Raw genomic sequence first — 22,854 nt, 5'->3', positions numbered from 1 at the left:
TACAATGCCAATTATCACAGAGACACTCGATGGATATCTGGACCTTGATCAACAACCAAACACACTGTATTGTAATACTGTTGTTAGAAACAGTCCCCAAGAGTCAGACTTAGACTAGAAGATTATTGTACTTACTCTGTATCCAGTTTCTTTGGACTGGCAATTGTCTCTGCACTACTACTAAGTTCATTGAGAACAATCAGTGGATAGATAATATTCTTCTCAACAAAAAGAAGCCACACATGAAGTTTTTCAAACCACATCATAGTAGCTGCATCTAACAAGGCAATGTAAGTCAAGAAGATCATGTATCATCCAATGTATAAAGTAGTCTGGCAATGTGACAAGAAAGGAAACTCTCACAAATCAAATTAGCTCTACACTTAAAATAAAAATGTAAAAATCTAGTATTTTAACCATTATCAACTCTGATTAATTGTGAAATACTTACCAACGTGCTATTTGGAAATGACATATTTAAATGAATTTCATTTTAAACTTTAATTCTTTTTTTCTTTCTTTCTCTCTCTCTTTTTTTTTTTTTTTTTGGTACCAGGAATTGAACTCAGGGGCACTCAACCACTAAGCCACATACTCAGCCCATTTCTGATTTTTATTTGGAGACAGGGACTCATCAAATTGCTCAGCGCCTCACTATTGCTGAGGCTGGCTTTTGAACTAATGATCCTCCTGCCTTAGCCTCCTGAGTTGCTGGGATTACATTGTGCCTGGCTTAAATTTTAATTCTTAAAACCTGTTTTTAACTAACTTTTTCTCACTTTTTGCTACATCTCAAAGAGAAAAGGTTACTGAATGCTATTAGGCTGCCCCAAGTCCCCAAATAAATATCTATTATTTATTTTTAAAATATTAAGATATAGACATATACACATATATATAATTATAATATCTCAGAACCTATGAGAATTTATTATTTGAATTCATATACTTCATAAGAGTCACATTCATTTCCAATAAACTATCTTGAATAACATCACAGATTTAATACATGGTTCTTCAGCTACCTGAGAGCAATATTTCCAGGCTTCTTTTTTTTATATTTATTTTTTAGTTATACATGGACACAATATCTTTATTTTATACTTATGTGGTGCTGAGGATCGAACCCAGTGCCTCACGCATGGTAGGCAAGCACTCTACCTCTGAGCCAGAGCCCCAGCCTCAATTTCCAGGCTTTTAATAAGTTCTCTAATGAATATAATTTTTCTTTCAATTGCTAAAATCAGTAGGAGAAAAAAATGATTTCACTACTATTTTGCACTTTCAAAAATTCAAAAATATCAGGTTGATGCAAAATTTATAAAAAATTCAGACTTTTAAGTTAGAAATAAACAATATGGTCAATTAAGCATTTAATTAAAAGTGCTTTTTTAAAACAAATTAGATATATTTGCTGTCATTTATGTATAAAAGCAATGCTAATTTAAAAAAAATCTCATTCTGAGTTACTTCCATGATGCAGGGAACGGGTGAGTACTGATTCTCATAATTTCATATTGTTTTCCCTTATTTAAAGAGCACATATTTTGTAAAAGGTCCTCACAGTGCTGCTAATGCAATCTACATATTAGTGTTGTATTATCGCCTGCAGACCCAACTGGTGATGAAGGTTAAAGTGGCATCATGCTTCAATCAATTTCACTAAAAGGCCCAGGAAATTTGCTTTGAGAATATAAAGTCAAGTTTTATTTTTTTCCTTTTAGTTGTAGATGGACACAATACCTTTATTTGATTTATTTATTTTTATGTGGCGCTGAGGATCAAACCCAGGGCCTCACACATGAAGTGTGTGAGGCTCTACCACTGAGCCACAACCCCAACCCTAAAGTCAAGTTTTTTACAGAAAGTTTTCAAAGGCTTCAGAATTTTCTAAAAATGTTAATGCATCTTCAAATGACGGAGAGGTTTATTTCTCCTTTTATAGCAATTTCATAATTGAAAGAAAAGTCTGTGAAGAAAATTTTGGTTTATTTCATCACTGGTACAATAATAAATGACTTAGAGATGAACATTTATTTCTCTAAAATGAGGAAGTATAGCATAACACTGGTCATGGGGCCAATGAAAAAAAAGTGAATATTTACAAAGGAAAGAAAAATGAAGCAACAGCTTGCCAAACAGGCCTTATATCTCTTTTTGAGTCATTTTATAGTTTATCCCAAATCTGAACTAAAAACAGCAATTAAAAAATGTTTGTTTGTTTGGTTTTTTAAACTCTGGTAGGACCTAGTGTCTCTGGCAGAAATAACAACAAAGACCTTTTCAATTCCCCACTACCAAAAAAAAAAAAAAAACAAAACAAAACAAAAACAAACAAACAAAAAGAAAACCATCATCCTGAAAAAGATCTAATTCATTAATAGGTTCAAATTTAAGGACAAGAAGCATAGCCAAGCTGTTTTCCAATGATACATACTTAGTCATCTATCAGCCTAGTAAAAAGAATACAACCTTAGTATTAATAAAAAAAAAGGTGTTAAGGAAATACTTACTTCGAACTTCATACTGATTGTACTCTTCGGTCTTCAGCAGAGGATGAGAGAAACAATGCCATGGTAGCTGTTTCCTAACTTGAGGCAGCACATAGTGGGTTACGAAACCCACAAAGCCAACCAATGCATATAACACAAACTTGAGAGCAGGCTTTAAAAGAAAAAGAGTTGAGAAAATTAGGAGTGACTTTAAGACTCACTTTGGAACCTCTCAACTGGGGGTGCAATTTTCCATTTGATAATAGAGAACAGCAAAGTCAGTTTTAGAACCTAAGAACTAAACATTTATCATAGTTACATTTCTAAGTTATGTAGCATGAAACATAAAGCTCATTAAAATCAAGCCATGAAAGATAATGACTGTTCTTATGTTACAGGTATTTTAAACGTGTAAACTACTTCCTTTGGTATCTCACACTACTGAGTGTGATTGGAGTTGTACTGCTTCCTGCTCCCAAAAATGTTATATACAATTTCAGAGCAATGTAATCAAGTTGTTTTAACTAGCAGAGATAAAGGATATAAACCGAGTAAAACTGAGTCTGAGAGCAGAGCAGAAAAAAGAAAAGTATTCCACTTTATTTGTTCCTTCACACTGTATATTATTTGAATTCTATGTACAAAAGAGGGAATCGAGTATTCTCTCTTCAAATATTCTATGTAAGTCACATTTAGACATTCTGGAACCACTTGGATGTAAAGGAGCCTCCATTTGCACCTTGATGACCCACTGAACCGTACTTGTTTGGAAGTGGTCACAGACTAATAGTTTGATTATAATGTTTGAAATATTAAATAAAATTAAATAATTATGTCTTTGCTTCTATATTAAACAATCATATTAAACTATCAGAACTGAATAAAACATATGACCCAATGGTCTGTGACAGATGAGACACAGGAAATAAGCCTGAACCCTGAAGGAAGGGAATAAAGGAGGTGAGCATGACTGCTCCAGCTTCCTGCCCTGGGTCTCCAGGTTGTCCCACAGGGAGGGGAACCCAAGCAAAGCCAAGCACACTGTGAGATAAGGATGTGGAACTCTAAAGTTTAGAAAGATCAGGTGGCTAGACTTCACCAGAAGAGACAGTGTATAAAAGAGAAAGCCACCCAGAGGGAGAACTCTGGAGATCTGCAGAGGGTTCCCTTGGAATATTCAGGAAAATACCACTGCATGCAAGTGAGGAAACTACACAAGGGCAGGAAAAGAAGCTCACAAAGGGAGTGGAGATATTACCTAGCACTCAGATAGGGCAGGAGAGTACCTGCTCTCACAAGCCAGACTGAAAGAGCTAAAGATTCACAGAGCACCGAGAAGAGACCTCAAAAGGATATTCTCCTCAGTAGTGGGGAATACCAGCTCTGGTACACATGAGGCCCTAGTCCTAACTCAGAAACATTAAAATTAAGGCCTGAAAGGTTCAGACTATTAAAAAGTGCTTAACAGTATTCCAGAAAAAAGTTCAAGAATATTTCTGGAAATACAAAATTATCTGACACCTAAATGTAATATTTATAATATGACATTCAATCAAAAATTACTGAGTGTGCACAGACTCAGAAAACTATGACCCCTAGAGAGGGTAAGAAAATCAGTTAATAAGAACTAAACTGTGATATAGATGTTAGAATTAGTAGACAAGGACATTAAGAGTTGTAACAGAATATTTTATGTTCAAAAAGTCAAGTAAGGAAGGTGGACATTTCTGATTTTTATTTGACATAGAAAAGCTTTGGTATTTTATTTTTAAAATTTTTTTAGATGTACACAATACCTTTCTTTAAATTTATTTTTATGTAGTGCTAAGAATCGAACCTACTGCCTCACACATGCTAGGCAAGTGCTCTACTACTAAGCTACAACCCCAGCCCAGGGAGACATATTTTTTTAAATGACCTAAATAAACTTCTAGAGATTAAAAATGATAAATTATAAAAAATTATAATTCTGAGATTTAAAAAATGGGATTAATGACAGATTACACATATACAGAAAAAAAGATTAGTGAATTTAAAGACCTATCAATGACACCATTTAAAATTAAACACAGGGGAAAAAAAAAGGATGAAAATGAACAGAGCATCTGATAACTGAAATATTCTCGGAAGGCAAAGCTGTACATATTTGGAGTTCACGAAGCAGTGTGAGGACAGGGTGGAGGAAGCGGCAAGCTGGGAAAGGCAGGAGGTGAAAGAACGGCAAAAACATCTGAAATAATGAAGGCTAAAATTTTCCAAATTTAATGAAAAGTTTAAACCCCAAACACAAAAACATGAGGAAATCTACATGAAGGCACACCATAATCCAATGACTCAAAACTAATGATAAAAGAAAATCTTACAAGAAATAGAGGAAGGAAAAAGGTCATCTACAGAGAAATAAAGATAAGGATAACTTGTGAGGATAGTGGCACAAGACTATTATAATCCCAAGGACTCTGGAGGCTGAGATAGGAGAATCACAGGTTTGAGGCCAGCCTCAGCAACTAAGCAAGGCCCTAAGCAACTTAGTAAGACCCTGTCTCAAAATAAAAATAAAAGGGATGGAGATATGATTTAGTGGTAAAGCACCTCTGGGTTCAATCCTATTACCAAAAAAAATTAAATAAAGGTAACAGCAGCTTTCAAATCAGAAGCAATTGAAGCCAGAAGCAATGGAACAACATCTTTAAATACTGAAAGAAAAAAACCTGCCTTCTTAGAATTTTACACATAGTAAAGTATCTTTCAAAACCAATGGTAAGATAAGGACTTTCTCAGAAATACAAAGGCTGAAAGAATTTACAGATTCATACTATAAGAAATGTTCTAGTAAATCTTTCAGGTAGAAGGAAATATGGATCTATAGTAACTATGGTAATGACGTGGCCCACGGGTAGAAGGAACTATCCTTAAGGAACTCTTGAGGAGTCTCTTCCATATCTGAGCCTGATTAGATAATAAGGTTCTAGGCTTTCCAGCTATCTAGAAATAAAACTTCAGGTTTTTTTTTTTAAACTTTATTTTATTTATTTATTTTTATGTGGTGCTGAGGATCGAACCCAGGGCCTTGCACGTGTGAGGCAAGCGCTCTATTGCTGAGCCATAACCCCACCCCCGACTTTGGGGTTTTTTAGAAGATAATAAGGGCATCTTGCATATGGGAGGGATGCAAGTCATGGATGCTAGAGAGTGGACTGTGGTAGTCAGCCTCCAAAACGGTCCCCATGATCCTGGCTCCCTGGTGGGTATTTCCTTCCCACATTATACCAGGGTTTGTCTATGTGACCAATAGAATATGGCACAAGTACCAATGTGTCATTTCCAATATCAGGTTATAAAAGCACAGCTTCTGTCTTGGACTTTCTTTTTCTAGGATCAGGGGAAACCAGTTCCCATTTCATGAGGACACTCAGGCCTGCTATGGGGAGAACTACCTGGAAAGGAACTGAATCCTATAAATAACAAACCTCAGAAGATTGCAATATCATAAAAGATCCTAAGTTGGGGATTACTTAAAGCCACTCTCAGATTCATGACCCAGAAAAGGCATGAGAAAATAAATATATGTTAAAACCAAATGAAAATTCATATATTTCAGTGCTATTGACAAACATTATAATCAAAATCAGAAATGAATTCAAAGGTTATTTTCCCCCAACTGAAAGAATAAAATGATTCCTTTACCTGTAATACTGTGAACACTGTGCTTACATGAATAGCAAAATACAGCACACCAATTACAACGCATACCACTAAGTCAGACTGTAAACGCTCACTCTGTGGAACAAGAAAAAGAAATAATAACAGATTCAGAAATCTGTCTTTTATTCCCAACTGGCAACGTTTGAGAAATAATTTTTCACTGATACTCTTTAACACTTCTACATATTTCTTAAATATAATGATTATTATAGTAAATCTTATTTTCTTCCTCAATTTCTTTCCTTATCTATAGTGTCAAGGAAATTAAACAACCAGTTTGCATGCTATAAACATATTGCAATAGTCTTTTAGAATGAAGATATTTTCCCCACTACTGGTCAAGAGTTTTACATAGAAGAAAAGAAATTAGATACTTAAGTTATCATATCATTTTTAGGTTATCTTCCTTTAGTAAGTTACATTTTCATTGGTCTTTTGAAATGTTAAAACCACATGCATATGTCCTTAGAGGTTACACAGGTTGAGTACCCTACCCCTTAACTGAAATGCGTGTGACCATTTCAAAATTTGGAATCTTTCACATTTAAGAATATTTACCTAGACTTTATACCAATTGAGAATCCTTAAAACAAAAGGCCAAAGTTCAAAATGCTCCAAAATCTGAAACATTTTAAGCATCAATTTAGGAACATTTTGCATTTTCAAGATTAGTAATGCTGCACATGTAGAAAAACCCAGAAACCTCTTGATATTTCTGATATTAAACTAGATTCAGAACCTCCTCTTATGCTTAACATGAAATATCCTTTGCTAACATGGAAACTAAAGTCAGAAAAAAAAAACTGTTTCAATTATATCTTGAGGTAGTTTTGAATTTCTAAAGTTTTCTCTAGTTCATATCCACTAATAGTTAAAAGTATGTCCTATTTGATACTTATGTAAATTTTGTCTTTCACAATGGAAATAATCTAAAAACTGGAGAATACTGTTCTGTTCCATAAAACAGATATGAATCTATAGAATTCATCTTTAAATAATTAATCAAAGAAAATAAACAATATTGTAATTTACTAAATTAGAAACATAAGAGAATTACTGAATTTACTTAAGTATATTAAGATAGATTTGGCTATTGTTCTCTCCTTTAACATGGAAAATGCACAAACTTTTCAAATTGCCCTTGGCAAATAAAACGTCCTAGAGGACTAGTAAGACACTTACAAGGACATAGTTATTTTTTTGTGTGTGGTACTGGAGATTGAACCCAGAGATGCTTTACCACTGAGCCACATTCCTATTTCTTTTTTAAAATTTAATTTTAAGACAGGGGTTAATTTGTCTGGGCTGGCCTTGAACTTGTCCTCCTGCCTAAGCCACTGGTATTAGAGATATATGCCTGTCCATAGTTTTTAATCAATAATAAAAACACAATGAATCTAATTTACATTAACACAGTACTTCCCCCTTATCTAGATACCTGAAATCACAGGCAATATCTAACCCTATATACTATATTGCTAACCATGATGGCTACTAAGTGACTAACAGGCAGGTAGCAGATATGCATAGACATACTAGACAGAGGGAGGTTCATGTCTCAACTGAGACGGTGCAAGATTTCATCATGCAAATCAGAATGGCATGCAATTTAAAAGTTATCTATTATTTATTTCTGGAATTTTCCATGTAATATTTTTGGATTGCATTTGACAATGAGTAAGGGCAAAGAAGGAGTATTTTATTCATCTTTCAGAGTCTAGTCTAGTCTAGTGTAAACAGGATGAAAAAAAACTCTATGACCAATAAAATTACTTCATTTTCCCTTACCTGGAAATGAATAAATGAATAAATGCCATATTATTCTACATAGAAACGAAGTTTGAGGAATGAACATTTCTTATGAAGGTTGGGTATCCCCTAGACAAAATGCGTAGGTTCAGAAGTGTTTTGGATTTTGGATTTTTTCTTATTTTGGAATATTTGCATTTACCTAATGAGATATCTTAAGGATGGGATCCAAAATTCATCTATGTTTCATATGCAGGATGGCCTGAAGGTAATTTTAAATACTATTTTTAGTTTACCTACATTTTAACTTTGACTGATCCCTTGTGGTCAGGATTGGTATTTTTCACTGTGGCATAATGCTGACACTCAAAAGTTTTGAATTTTAGAGCATTTTGGGTTTTTTGAATTAAGGATGTTCAACTTGCATGTTAAAAATTGGAGTAAAGGTAATCAACAATGTACAACTAACCCCACTCAATGGGACTATATATTTTCTTCTAATTACTAAAGACTTTCAAAAGTATTCATTATACAATAAAATCAACTGTCTAACATTTAAGACTTATAGTTAAACAACTGAAACTTACAACAGAATTCCTAAGTTTTTCAGGCAATGGGTCTTTTACTTCAGACAGAGGGTCTTCCGGATTTTTTTCTTCTGTTTTTGGAAAAATCTTGGATTGTACCAAAGAGCTTTACATTTTTAAAAATCAAGAGAAAATAATTAATAGAAAATACATATATAACCTGAAAAAAAGTAATGCGAATGATAGTTTATGACAGAAAACCAAGTGACCCAAGTATATTTAATCAAAAGGAAACAGAAAATCCTAAAAAGTCAAAGGTATCATAAACAGCAATACAGAAAAATCTTTTTACTGAAACACAGTTTTAATACTTGGGAGGGAAAAAAACCTAACATTTTCAGCAAAGATTGAATTAGAATTGACCCAATGTTAATACATTTTGAATAGGGATTATAGATAGACTAGGCCACCAGCACTTTGGAAAGGCATTGGGAAAAGAGGTCTTGGGAGTTCTTTAAAAGAAATGTTAACTTAATTAAGTTTCTCTAACAATAACAATTGATTTCACTTACAAAAGTACAGATGGATCACTGCTTTGTCGGCTGAGATGATAGGATACAGCCACTAATAAGCCACAAAAAATGGAGAAAAGTACTGGAATATGTTGGCCATCCCATGAATCCTGTTGAGAAAAAAAATGTAACAGAACAATAAACTTCTAGTTTATAATAGAATCTTTTTATGTCAGTATTTTGGAAAGAATCAATGAATTTAAATTTTAAAAATGTTTTGGTCATATTATTAGTTGCATTTTATTCCAAATAAATTTAGATTTGTTACTTTCTCATGAGCTAGAACCTAGCTGCTAGATTTCTCTCAGTAATAAAGTTCCAGACTTATTTTTTTTAGATTATTTATTGTTTTACTGCTTTCTTATTTCTTACTTAATGCAGCATCAATATTTTTTAATAAGGGTAGTAAGATGTCCAAAATTCAACATTATGAAACATTCAAATAGTAAAATATGACATGGAAAGAAGCTCTCATTCCTCCAAACTATCCAGTGGAACCAGTGGGATAGCAGCTTCTAGACTTTAGTGTGTCATCTTGGTAAACCATGACTCAAAGGAACATGACAACCACTATTCTCTGACCCAGAGGAACAGGAAGGACTCTCAAATGCCAACCAACCATTCAGGCACAGGGGACAGCATTTTGGTCTCCCTTTGAAATGGTCAGGAGATTCAAATGACTCCAACTATAGCAATCCCTGCTTTCATTCAGGACTTAAAAGAGACCCTACCACCACAAGAGTCAAAAGAAACTCCCAAGAAACATAAGTAAGACCAGAAATGAATCTGCTGTCAGGAAGTAAGCTGTGCCTGCACAGTTCTTCTCTAATTCTTTTTAAGAAAATAACCCATTCTGAGATCACAGGGAAGGGGCCTTACACAGTGACCAGCTGAAATCAGGGCAACTATGAACAGCATTTTGCTAGAAGACATAAGTCCTCATCATCCTGGGGAGGGAGTTGCTGCTGGGTTGTGAATTCTGTTCAAAACACATGTTCTACCTCTGGAAAACTGTCAGCTGCTATATATCTGATTGCAAGTTCAGACTGATCTCTTTTTAAAAGTCCTATAATCTTGGACATTCCTAAAAATCTCAATGTGCCCTGCTCCTTCTACAAGGAACTAGATATCCAAGGGGTGAAAAGAACTCAAAAGAGTTCAAAAAGACGTTGACTCAAAAGAACATGTGGCTGCAGTACATCATACAATAGGAAAGGATAAATACATGACTCCATAGTATGAAATGCAACCTCCATGAAGAAGCAAACACCTCAGGCTGCCCAACTGCAGGCTACATGCCAGCCACACAGTTGGAGTCTAAACTCTGGTGATTTCCCTTAAAATATTATCTACCATGACTTTGATCAACTACACTTAAAAGACCAGCAAATTTGTATGGAAATACTCAACTATTTTAAAAAGACAAACTTCCTTTTAAATACCAAGGATAGTAGCCAGGTTTACTTAAAAGTGATCAAGATGTCCAATTTAAATAAATCAATTTCAGACCTTCCCCAGGGTCATCTTAGGTTTTCATAATAAGAATAGACAGGGCCAACTGTACCTCACTGGTGACAGAGGGTGTGGTCACGCAAACCCTCTCTTGAATGACAGACCCACACTTTGCCTGAGCGATCATCTTTGAGCCACTCCTGCTTCTGGAACCCAGTATTACAAATGCTCTTTACAACACAGTGCTACTCAAAGAGGAAATAACCAGGAAAAGAAAAGGTCCATTTATTCCCGTCCATGCCATCTAAAGTTACTGAATACAATAATCAAGCTGGAGAAGGGACGAATCACAACCTGAAACAATAAAAAAAACTGTGACATGGGCCCTCTGAATTGCAAGTTTGAACTGAAAAGAATCTGCATGTTGGCAAGCCAGTTTGATCCCTGAGAAGTTTGCTTCACGCTTTGTTTTCTCCCTCCAGCATCTTCTCTCTCTCCTAGTTAAGGCCTGGACAGTATTGAAATAGTGTACAATTTCTCCAGAACCATTAGTCCCCCGAGGCCTCAGGCTGGGTGCAATCTGGCTCTGGCTCCCTAGTGCCTGGCTCTGTAGGCTGCCTCTGCGGCTCCTCCACCATCTGAAGCAGGGAGGACCTCTCCAGCTCCAGAGCCAACATGGCCTGCTTCAGCTTGCTCTCACTAATCAGGAGCTTCTCTACTGTGGCTTCAAAGCTCTGGATCCTACCATTTGCCACCTGCAATTGCTCAAGGAGGTCAAAGTTCTGTTTGCGTAAGCTGCTGTTGGTTTTCTCTAATTTATCCATTCTTTGGTTGTCACTGAGAGAAGAGGAATCAATAAGTTCTTCTTGAAGTACATGGTACTCAACTTCATAAGCCTATAACTGCTTATCGATGTCTATCTTAAACACCTGTTTGATGGTCTTCTCCATTTGTACCAACCCCAAGTTAGGTAGTGTGTTTTTGATAAAGTCCACTATGGTTTCTAAGTTTTCGTGCGGCAGAATCAAGGGCTTATGGCTTCCCAAAAGACTTAGAGCCACTTTAAATATGACCTCTGACCCTTGAAGAAAGATCATATCAAAGAATCTGGATACAAAGCCCAGTGGGAACTGAGAAGCGAACACGGTGAGGAACCAGGGTGCAGCATAGAGACTAGGGCCGATCTTGTGCTCCTCTAGGTGATCATAGAGATCTCTGTGGTAGTCATGGAGAAGCCACGAGAGCTGGTACATCTGGATCTGTAAAATTATCATGTCTGGCAGATGTTGCTTCCGCAGTCCCATGTCAAACATCAAAAACTTGAGCATTTTAAACGCCTCTTCCTCACTCATATGAAGCAGCAAAATGTCTGCCACAAAGCTGAGGTCTAGTTGAGGCTAGACCTACTTCCTGGTCTAGAAGTGAGTAGGCCTTCAAAATGTTGTAAAGTGACAGTTGCCCTGCTCCGAGCTGGGCAGAGAAGTACAGATGTGTTGGAAAGGTTTGCCCGAGATCAATAAGAATGGCGTGCTGCTGGGAGGTTAGCTGCTTTAGGAGCTCTTTGTAGGGCACATCCTTTGGCTGCTGTTTACTGGGAAACGGATGTTTAAGGTGGAACTGCTTTGCTAGAAATTTCCAGATTTCACCCCAATGATGACAAGGCACACCTTGTCCAACCGCCGAGTGCATTTTTTCCATATCAAACTTAATTTTTGATCTTCTTGGAGTGCTAAGCATCTTTTCCCATACTGTAGTTATTTCTTTAAGACAAGGAATGATTTCTTCATAATCGAGCTTCAGGCATTTGTTCAGCAAGTAATTCTCAGAGGCTTGTAGCTTCCGATTTTCCTTCTCCATTCTGAGGAGCAGTATCTGTCACAGAATAGCCTTTTCCACAGCTCATGAAGCTCCCGTGATGTCCTCTTCTTTTCCTCTGGTACAGGGCCAAAGGGTCCATCTTTACATACTGGTTCTAAAGGAGACCTCTCCCAGCTCTGAATAATCCTCATATCTGCCAGGGGAGATGCATGCCTTCTGTGGGGTGGCCACATGCAGGAATATCTGCTGCCTCCTTGAGTGCCGCTGGGTCTTCACTGGGTTCCCACCAGAGTCACCAATGTGGTTTGCTTTGGATTCAAGGTCCTTTCATTCGTGAGGCATCTCTGTGCTCACTGAGTGATACCTCATAAGTTTTCTCTGAAAGACACCTGGAGACCCCTGAGTGGGCTCTGGAAGTTCTGGGCATCCCACCGGGAAATGACTCAGGGTGTTTGCTCGCCTCCTGAAGGTCTGCTGGGGGGAAATCGAAGCAGGCTTTTCTGCAAAATGGCCCTCTAAATCACTGGACAGGTCATCCAAAGAGCCGAGGAGCTTGAAAGAACTCTGAGATGGGCAAGGCCTCCTTGTCACCCACTGACGGCTCTTTGCTGATGTTACTTAATGTGCTAGACATAGAGGTGTCCAGATCCATGCTGGTAGAGTGTTCCTGCAGGCCTTTGGTCTTATTACCCTGAGACAAAATACTTTCTAAAGACTCTGTTAAAGATCTCTTTGCTTTATTTTTCAGCATATCTAGCCTAAATGGAGTGGCACTGGCTGGCAATTCACTTCCAATATTTTCTGCTGCAATCTGTGATGCCTGCTTCATCTCCCTGACGTGGATGTGTTCTTTCTGCTTCTCTTCATACAAGTATCTCAGAAAAGAAATGATCGATTCATTTTCTTGCTGCTCACTCCTTGGTCTCAATTTCTGAACCTCCTCAAAAATAGTTGCCTGTTCCTGATTAGTTAATGTTGTCAGGTGTTTTTGGAGTTCTAGTTTGGATTTGGAAGAATTCATTCCCTCTATCCTCTCACAGAGCTTATACAGGGCCTGCAAGGGGCAGCCCTCACACAGCTGGGCTGGAGCTTTTGCAGTCTGCTGCACTGCAGCCACCGTGAAAGCCTGTTGCAGGGTCATCATGATTTCATCAACCAGAGCTTTATTTGTACACTGGAACACATAACAGACAAAATGGAAGCCACCACCTCCCAAAGACTCCCAGCAGACAAACCCAAAGTGGTCCACATGTCTAATGCCCTGAGAGCAAAAGGATATCTCCTTAAATTTTTTTTCCAGTGCTATTTTTTTTGTTGTCAGGACTGAGGAAGTAAACTTCAGACTGGCCAATCATGAAGAGCATAGTTCAATTTCCCTCAATATTTGTTGGCTGCACAATATTGTATCCACTAATTAGGTGGTTCTCAATGTCATTTTCTTCAAAAGAACTGAAGAAACTGCTGCCTCGGAGGCCAGCATCCTGAAACTCCTTCCTGAGGCCAGTGAACACAGGCCGGGCTGGGAGAAGGACTTGCGCATGGGCCTGCGGGGTTCTGGTGCCCGGTTCCAATCAGCCAGCTGGCTGCAGCTGACGTGGTTTAACTTCTCAATGCACTCATCAAATCAGCGCTGGCGGGGCCTTCTTGTGAGCTATCACAAAAGAGCACCATGAACTTCTTGGCAAATGTGTTGTCAAACTCCCAGAGGCAGTGCAGTTCCTCCTGGCGGGCGATCTTCCTAGCCTGGTGGATGGGGATGGAACTGATGCTTTTGGGCACCTTGGCCACCCAGCTGAACAACAGTGACACTGCGGGTTGGGCGGCTCTGGTTCACTCCCGCTGCTGCTGGCCTGGCGCTGTGAGCGGGCTCAGGGCGTACCTCAGAGGCTGCAGAAAGGGCGAGGGCTCCTCCCCACTCTCACTGCCAGATATGAGCCAGATTTCTTTTGTTATTAAAGCTCTATTCATTTACTGGGAAAATTTTGCTTTTGATGCTTGCTACTACCATTGTTTAATATTTTAAATAGCATGTATAGTAAATTATGTGTTCTTTTTTTGAAGAATAAAATAACTTGGTAAATTCATTATATATAACAATGGAGCAGGAGGACCAGGTATCACATGATAGAACACATTAGGCCAAAGAATATCTTGGTGTCTTACATGCTACTTACACAGTACAACCATTTTACTCATGTAATATATACCATACTATTATAACTTCCAGAGCACTGAGCAACATTCAATAACTATTACCTGATAGAATGAATGTATATTCCCACAAGGAAATAATAGAAAGGATAAGCTTTCAAGGACAACCAAACACAGGCAGGTGTCATGTTAGCCCTGTGGCACTGAAGTTATCTCTGGATACTACTAGCATGATATATGGCATAGAGTGGACAACCCTGGTAACAGGAATAGTTCACAAATATGTTCTATGTGATGGATAACATTCTAATCTTTTATCTTTCTCAGGGAATTTCAGGATGGAAAATGATAGGAGTACGGTAGTTTTTTACTCAATTTGCCTCCCCATGCCCGAATACTTTTGGAAATTATTCTAATCACAACATAGACATTTTGGTAATGGCTAAATCAAAATCTTACAATCATCATATTAAATAGTATATGTACAGCCCCATTCCTAGGTATTTGTAAATATTTTCTGAATAATTTTAACAGTAATCTTTGGAAATACACACTATTACTCCCAATTTATGGATAAGGAAGTTAAGGCATTCAGTGTTTCAACTGTCCAGTGAAGTGGTGGAACCATAAACTGAACTTCTGACACATTTGAATGTGCTGAGAAGAAAGTTAAAAAACATGCAAATTTGCATGAGTTCAAGAATGAAAGATTAATACATCAGAAAGCAAAGGAGAAAACAAGATGTATAAGGAGAAAACAAGATGTATGCAGGAAAGAGAATCTGTAGAATAATAAAGTAAACAGATGTATGAGAAAGAGTAATCTTTGTAAAATGCAACTCTAATCATTTCCTGTCCTACCTCAAATACACTGATAATCTCCCATCTTTAGACCACACATTCAGAATACAGGGTATTTCATAATTTAGTCCTTGATTACCTTTTTAGCCTTAATGAAGACCATCTTTCCTCATGTACCCAAATTCTAGCAACTCCAAAATTAGTTGCTGTTTTCCTTTAAAACACTTTTTTCTCAAATTCATGGCTCTGTATTCTCTGTTTCAACTAGCTAATTCTTACTTGTCCTTCAAAATTTGGTTAAAATCATCCTCCTAGAAAATGGTCTTTATTCCCTTTTAATGTCAATTTATATAACCACAGCATTCTGTTTTCATAGCCTCTGTTACCCTACACTGAATATGTTTCTTGACTTAGTAATCCCAACTAACCTATAAATTCCTTGGAAGTGAGAAATGGACCTGGGGATGTGGCTCAGTGGTAGAACACTTGCTTGCCTAAAATGTATGTGCTGTGCATTTGATCCTCAGCACTACCAAAAGAAGACCAAAAACAAACAAACTAACAAGCAAAAAACCCCCCACAAAACCAGCAGGAAATGGCTTTTTGCATTGTTCTTGACACACAGTAAGTGACCCATAAACACTACAGAATAAATGAAGCAAAGAAAAATGCTGTGAGTCATTCTTCATAATTATTTCAACCCTAACCATTCTCTAATTGCCTTGCATTAACCACAAAAAACAAACAAATCTCAGAGATTATATGTAAGGGACTGTAAATCTCTATTTAAAAAGGGGGGGGGGGTGGCTAGGGTTGTGGCTCAGCGTTATAACGTTATACCGTTACAGCGGTATAGCACTCGCAAGGCCCTGGGTTCGATTCTCAGCACCACATAAAAATAAGTAAACAAACAGGTATTGTGTCCAACTACAACTAAAAAATAAATATAAAAAAAACCTTAAGATTTTCATGCTTACAATTTGGTGACACAGATTCATAAGTTTGTTCTCTTAAATGGAAGTTAGAGAGGAAATAGGAAAAGAAAGATGGTTTTGATCTTCAAAGGGAGATCAATAGAGGAAAGGGGAAGGGAGGAGAAAACGGGGAGGGAAAATACCAGGGAATAATAGTGACTAAATTATTTTGTTATATTGTGTGCATGCACAAACATGCAACAATAAACCCCATTACGTAAAACTATAATGTACCAATAAAAATACTGAAAATAAACAAAATTGTGTATTAGTTAAAACAAGACAATTTGGTGACTTTAGAGCATGTGGTACTAGGCATCAAACTCAAGGTTTCGTGTATACTCAGCAAGTACTCTACCATTGAGCTACATCTCCAGCCCTTGGTGACAGTATTTTTAAAGAGAGCTCAGAGGCTCATTCAGATGCTTACCCTAAAATGGCATTAAATTCTAGCATATTAATTTTTACTAGCATGTACCTTAAATTGTAGTCCTTGAACTTATTCTTACAACTTTAAAGAAACCTTAATATAAAAAATAGTAGTTATATAACTTCTTAACTAAACATATAGCATATTCTGTGATTACCATGCTCACCCCATCCCAGATGAGCCTGGTTTTTGATAATCCATTTCTAATACTAACCCATGGTTAATACAGAAAAAAAATTCTTTTAATAAAAAATTCTTTTAATTCTTTTAATAATTCTTTTAAAATTTCTTTCAAATTCAAAGTAAATGAAAATAAGAATAACGTGAAATAAGCCAATCCCCCAAAACCAAAGGTTGAATGTTCTCTCTGATATGGGGATATTAACGCAGAACAAGTTGGGAGGGGAAGAATAGAAGTTCAGTGGATTAGACAAAGGGGAATGAAGGGAAAGGGGTAGGGATAGTGCTAGGAAAGGCAACAGAATGAATTGGACATAACTTTCCTATATTCACATACGAATATAACACCAGTGAAACTCCACATCATGTACAACCACAAGAATGAGATCCTAATTAGAATAAGTTATACTCTATGTGTATATAAGATGTCAAAATACACTGTCCTGTCATGTATATCTAAAAAGAACAAACAAAAAATTAAAAAAAAAAAAGAATAACGTTTAGCACATGAACACAATGGAAATTAATGATAAAGTGGCACCAGGGGGAAAAACATTTTTAGTCAATTTAAAACAATCTTTATAAAGAAATGTAACCTTGGGCTGGGGTTGTAGCTCAGAGGTAGAGTGCTCGCCTAGCATGCATGAGGCACTGGGTTCGATCCTCAAAACCACATAAACTATAATTTATTGCTCACCTTTAAAGCTCCGTAACATAATCCATACAATAAGGCTACTGCCACAATGCTACAGATAAAACTGTAAAGTGCTGCAAGCAGGCTTGTAGTAGCTAGAGAGTAAAGAAAAAAAGAAATCAATACTTTATAAACATCTATGGAAAAAACTTTAAAAGTCACCAAAAAGCATTTAAACTATTAAAATGTCCTATAATACTAGTATATTATTATCTACTCATTTGACTTTTAAAAATTGTTACTTCATTCTGTTCTTTCAAAATATTTTGACCTGACAAAGATTTGCTATTCTCAATCTCTAATGCAAGGTAAAGTATATTTATCTCAGGAGTAATGAACAATTAAGCAGAGTAGAAAAAGTTAAATCTATATTATACTTCAAGAATGTAGCTTAGATCCAGAAAGTTTGGAACATAAGTTATGCAGAAGCCTGAAAACAAACTGGAGATGTATGAATTAATCACTGAATGATATCAGTCTATGTAAAAAGAACTCGGTACCCACAGAAGTAAATCTATATTCCTGTGTATTGATTAATTCTCACACAAAAAGTGTAGATCTGACTACTAACAATAACAACAAATAGATCCAATGGAATTACTAGTAATAAGGAAGAATGAATGATTAAGATAGCTAGGATTTATTTTAAAAATATATAGATATATTTTTTTACTGTACTCTTATATTGTGATCATAAAAGAAAATTTACAGAAAAACTTTCTTTATGAGATATTAAAGTCTAATACCTTGCTGCAAGTTTGTAAACCATGACAAAACTCCTTTTATAAACCACCTATATACTAAGTCCGTATCATAGTATTTAAATAAATTTAACACCAATAACAATTCTAAAGGCTGTAACTGTCCCCTATTTATTAAGCTATGCTTAAATACTGTAATCTACAATTTTTATAAAGAGTACTCACCATTACCACCAAAAATATGAATATCCAATTGTTCACAAAGGTACATTACAAATGTATTCACCTGAGGCAAGAGGCCAATGAAAAACACTATTGGGAAACAGAGTATAAACACTATGGAAAGAAAGAATAGTATATTAAAAATATAGTGTATTCATCCTTTTGTTCACTTAAAGACCACAAGCAATGCAAAGAAATACGACATTAACATAAACTACTAGCAATTTTTTTTAAAAGATATCATTTAGGGCTGAGGTTGTGGCTCAGTGTAGAGCATTCGCCTAGTGCGTGAGAGGCCCTGGGTTCAATCCTCAGCACCACATATACATAAATAAAATAAAGGTATTATGTCCACATACAACTAAAACAAATATTTTTTAAAAAAGATATTTAAATTTATTTATCTCTACATAACTGAGTATTAAATAAAATCTTTCACCTATAAGCAATATCTTTTAAAATTACTTCAACTGATATTGAGGGAATGGGGGAAGGAAGAACAGTAGAATGAATTTGACCTAATTTTCCTATATACATTTATGAATATACCACAGTGAATCTCACCATCATGTATGTTCACAACAATTAAAAAAAAAACATAAATAGCATTGAATGATCAGTGGAGTAAAAGGAAGGGAACAGGGGGGAAGGTGGGAAGAGAAAAGGGGAAGTACTGGGGACTGAATTAGAGCAAGTTATATTCCATGCTTTTATAATTATGTCAAAATGAATCTTAATGTCATGTATAATTTAAAAGAACCAATAAATTATTTCAACCATTTTCACATAATAAGAACCTAAAATACAGAATTTTTTAAAACCCACAACTTTCCCTTGTGTTCTGTTCAAGAAGTTTCCTTACTCATAATAGTTACACAGTTTTTTGTCCTCAGAGATGATTATAATAAACAGCAAAATAAGTTTATTAAAGCTATTTGACCTATATAATTGATTTATTTATCAGTGAACTGTTTGAAAACAAATAAAATAATGTTAAGATGAGACATACTTTAAAGCTGACTTACCTATAACTAAATCCCTGGCTGATACAAACACCAGTGGATTGGTGAATGTTATTCCATATAATTTGAACTTGGTTGTAGTAAGGTTTCTGCTACCATAATCCAAGAACCAAATTAGACCACAACATAAACAGAAGTAAACTGGTCTACTGTAAGCAATGATACGATTATGACCCTGCAAATGACATATTTTTAAAAAGTCAGTCTAGTTAATTTTAAGAGTTAACACTAGTTACTGAGATCATTGATTGCTTATATTCTAAGGATTCAAAATATTTCTACATGAAAGCCAGGTTTCTGATGATCAAACAAAGGAATAACAGATTCAGAAAGGAGGAAGAATAGAATAAACCCTGTGATGCTGGATTCAAAGTAGAAATATCAAAATGAACTAATTATTTTAATATGCACATAAATAGATATGTGTATACGCACACACGTATTTCATATCTTTATCCACTGAGAGGATCCAGAAGCAATGACAATCTAGGAGAGATAAGTAGCATCTAGACTTTAGTTTACAAACACCATTTTTCATGAAAAAGAATCAAAGCTTCATAAAGAAAAGACTGGTTTTGAGTTAGGGTAGGAAAAGTATATGATCAATCTAGAAAAAAACTGTTGTTAGAAAAAGGAGGGAAACATTTAAAGAATGACAGGGATATGTCAAAAGGACACAAAAGGCAGCTTGATGGGCTCCCAGTGGCTGAATCAGGAACAGTTTGAGCATCAAAATAAGTATTAAAGTGACATTATAATCCACTAAACAAAAATAATCCATGAACCCACACTAATACATACATAATGACAGAATGAAGAGCTATTTGTTTCAATAAAGAGTAAACTAATAAATGTAGAAGGAATGATAGAATTAGAAAATCACTATTTGCCAGTCATCAAATAATAACTGAGTCAGGCAAGAAACATCAGTAATACTAAGTGAAACAAATGAGTAGAACAGATACATAGTCTCAGTGTGTCTCCCAATAAGATACTTATGAACCACAAGAGAAAAACAGTGATATTACAGTAGAGGAGTAGTTCTGAAGGAAGTGGGAGAAGATTTTGCTTTCCAGAAGATATTTGCCAATCTGGATACATTTTTATTATCACAACTGGGTGGTGGGGAGGGGGGACGGTGGGGAGAGGGGTGGCGGTTACTAGCATCTAGTGAGCAAGGATTTAAAACAATCACATTCATGAAAGAAAGCACCACCATAATCTGTTGTTGGAACTTATTCCTGAATTACATTAAAGAGGATGTCTTTTGGTCTTACCACTAAATAAATGCTCAAGTTAGATCTAAAACAGGATCACATGTCATAAAAACAGTGCCAAGCAGATTACATTTTCGTATAAAGTCACAGAAGTAATAAGGTTTTCTTCTCATTATGTAGTCCAAAAGTATTAACACCAAACTAATGTATTGCACTTCTTTATTGCAATTCCTAGTGATTATCAAAGCAAAATAACATAGTTTTTCCCACTTCAAATATCTATTTTTCAGTATTAATTCACTATTATTCAACATTTATTAAATGCAAATAATCATGAGTTTATATGAATCATGTCTAACTGATAACCTCTTACAGAAAGAGGCTTTTATCAAAATTGAATTGCTATGCTTGTTTTAACCAAGGTTTAGAGTCCACCAGTACAATGTCATTTTATTTCATGTTAATAAATTACCTATAATCTGTCAAATCTTAAGATGAGAAAATAGTAATATAAATCTTAATTCAATTCAACACATGCCAAAAGGAAAAAAAGGGGAAGGGGTTTTGATAACTATTAAGGAACAATGAATTACAGCCATTTTAAGAGTGACTTACATGCCTGGGCGAAGAAGAATCTGGTTGAACACTCTGGAAATGAAACAGAAAGACAGATTACACTACTACTACAGTCCTGGTGATTATACAAGCAACCTTCCAAATGCCTGAAGTGATTTCAAGTAAACATTCTACAATAAAGAGATGACCTCCATTAATTCTGTTCCAAAGATGAAACATCAGCTCCAGATACTGGTGTTACAGGGATATTAAAAACATCTCACATTTTTCCCAACTCTCACTTATTCTGGTAAATTAACAAGTTGCATCTATTTACCTTAATAGGTTTTTTAAAAAAATATTTTTTTAGTTATACATGGATACAATATCTTTATTTTGTTTATTTTTATGTGGTGCTAAGGATCAAATCCAGTGCGTCACATGTGTGAGGCAAGCGCTCTGCCACTGAGCCACAACCCCAGACCTAGCGTAATTTTTTAAATGACATTTGATAGACCTCTCTTATTGTTTAGCTCATTATTACACATAAGCATAGTTATGGTAGAATTCTTTCTCCTGGGACAGTACCTCCCCTTCAGAAAGTACACAGTAACATGGGGTGGCTTAGAGAAATTCAAGTTCTATCCACAAATTCTAAGTTCACTAGATAATTCATTAGTACCTGTATTACATATCTGCATTTACAATTAAAATAACCAAGACTGGGGATGCAGCTCAGTGGGAGAGTGCTTGCCTAGTATGGTCAAGGCTCTGGGTTTGATATCTAGCACCAGAAAGAAAGAATAAATAAATAAATAAAATGATTTAATAAAATGAAAAAATAACTGAAACATTTCACATTAAAATAATCAAAGAAGTTCAGCTGTATCTTTTTAGAAGATTTTCTGTTAAAAATGTGCTAGGGCTGAGATTGTACCTCAGTGGTAGAGTGCTTGCCTAGCATGCATGAGGCACTGGGTCTGATCCTCAGCATCAGAAAATAAATAAACAAACAAATAATTATTTTTTAAAATAGTATGTTTAAAAAATTTAGTAACAAAACATATAACTTTTCTTCCACATTTCAGTTCATTTCCAAAGGCATACCAAAAAATTCCATCACCATCCTATAATTCCAGGATCGATCTCTCTCTCTCCCCACCCCCACCGTCTCTGTCTCTCACCAAGTAATCTTTCAGTACTTTCAACTTTAACATCTATCCTTTCAAAACTTTTGTTTCCTCCTTTCTAATTTCTCTTATGTCATTCTTCTAGTCAGCTAGTTAAAAAAAACTCTTGTCACCTTTTACCTTTTGCCTATTTAACCAGATTAACCTGAAAGCAAAGGACAAGAGTCTTTAAATTTGAATGAATTTAATGGTTTAAGGCAATAGATAGATAGATTAAGGTGGCTGAAATAAAAGGAAAGAACAAAGACCAATGATTTTAATATAGAATAACCAAATTTAATGAAATGGATTCAGTTACTTGTTTTCCAGGGATTAAGGAGGAAGGAGCAGAGAGGTTCTAAGATTCTAAGTTGGTATATCACTGTCAAAAGCTAAGAAACTCAGAAAGGAAAATATTAATCA

General features: G+C 35.8%; 1 protein-coding gene and 1 pseudogene across 7 annotated transcripts in view; both read right to left on the bottom strand.

Moving 5' to 3' along the window:
• The window catches only part of PCNX1 (pecanex 1), a 148,636-nt gene that overhangs the window by 39,380 nt on the left and 86,402 nt on the right, over window positions 1–22,854 (bottom strand). For all 6 annotated transcript variants that reach the window (XM_081289006.1, XM_081289008.1, XM_081289007.1 and 3 more), the window contains 9 exons: window positions 21,323–21,355; window positions 19,494–19,665; window positions 18,472–18,582; window positions 17,549–17,640; window positions 9,046–9,155; window positions 8,534–8,639; window positions 6,180–6,272; window positions 2,514–2,664; window positions 136–277 (listed from right to left, as the gene is read on the bottom strand). In XM_081289006.1, the coding sequence (XP_081145132.1) occupies window positions 136–277; window positions 2,514–2,664; window positions 6,180–6,272; window positions 8,534–8,639; window positions 9,046–9,155; window positions 17,549–17,640; window positions 18,472–18,582; window positions 19,494–19,665; window positions 21,323–21,355 (1,010 nt within the window). The remainder of the gene's footprint in view (window positions 1–135; window positions 278–2,513; window positions 2,665–6,179; window positions 6,273–8,533; window positions 8,640–9,045; window positions 9,156–17,548; window positions 17,641–18,471; window positions 18,583–19,493; window positions 19,666–21,322; window positions 21,356–22,854) is intronic.
• LOC308647374 (TBC1 domain family member 1-like) lies at window positions 11,046–14,142 on the bottom strand (annotated as a pseudogene). Its single transcript has one exon. The product of its transcript is annotated as a TBC1 domain family member 1-like (transcript).

Source organism: Spermophilus citellus (genome assembly GCF_964194105.1).
Source record: "Spermophilus citellus genome assembly, chromosome: 4".
NCBI classification, from domain to species: domain Eukaryota; kingdom Metazoa; phylum Chordata; class Mammalia; order Rodentia; family Sciuridae; genus Spermophilus; species Spermophilus citellus.
The sequence above is the reverse complement of the archived record's forward strand: the minus strand, read 5'-3'. Positions and strand labels throughout refer to the sequence as shown.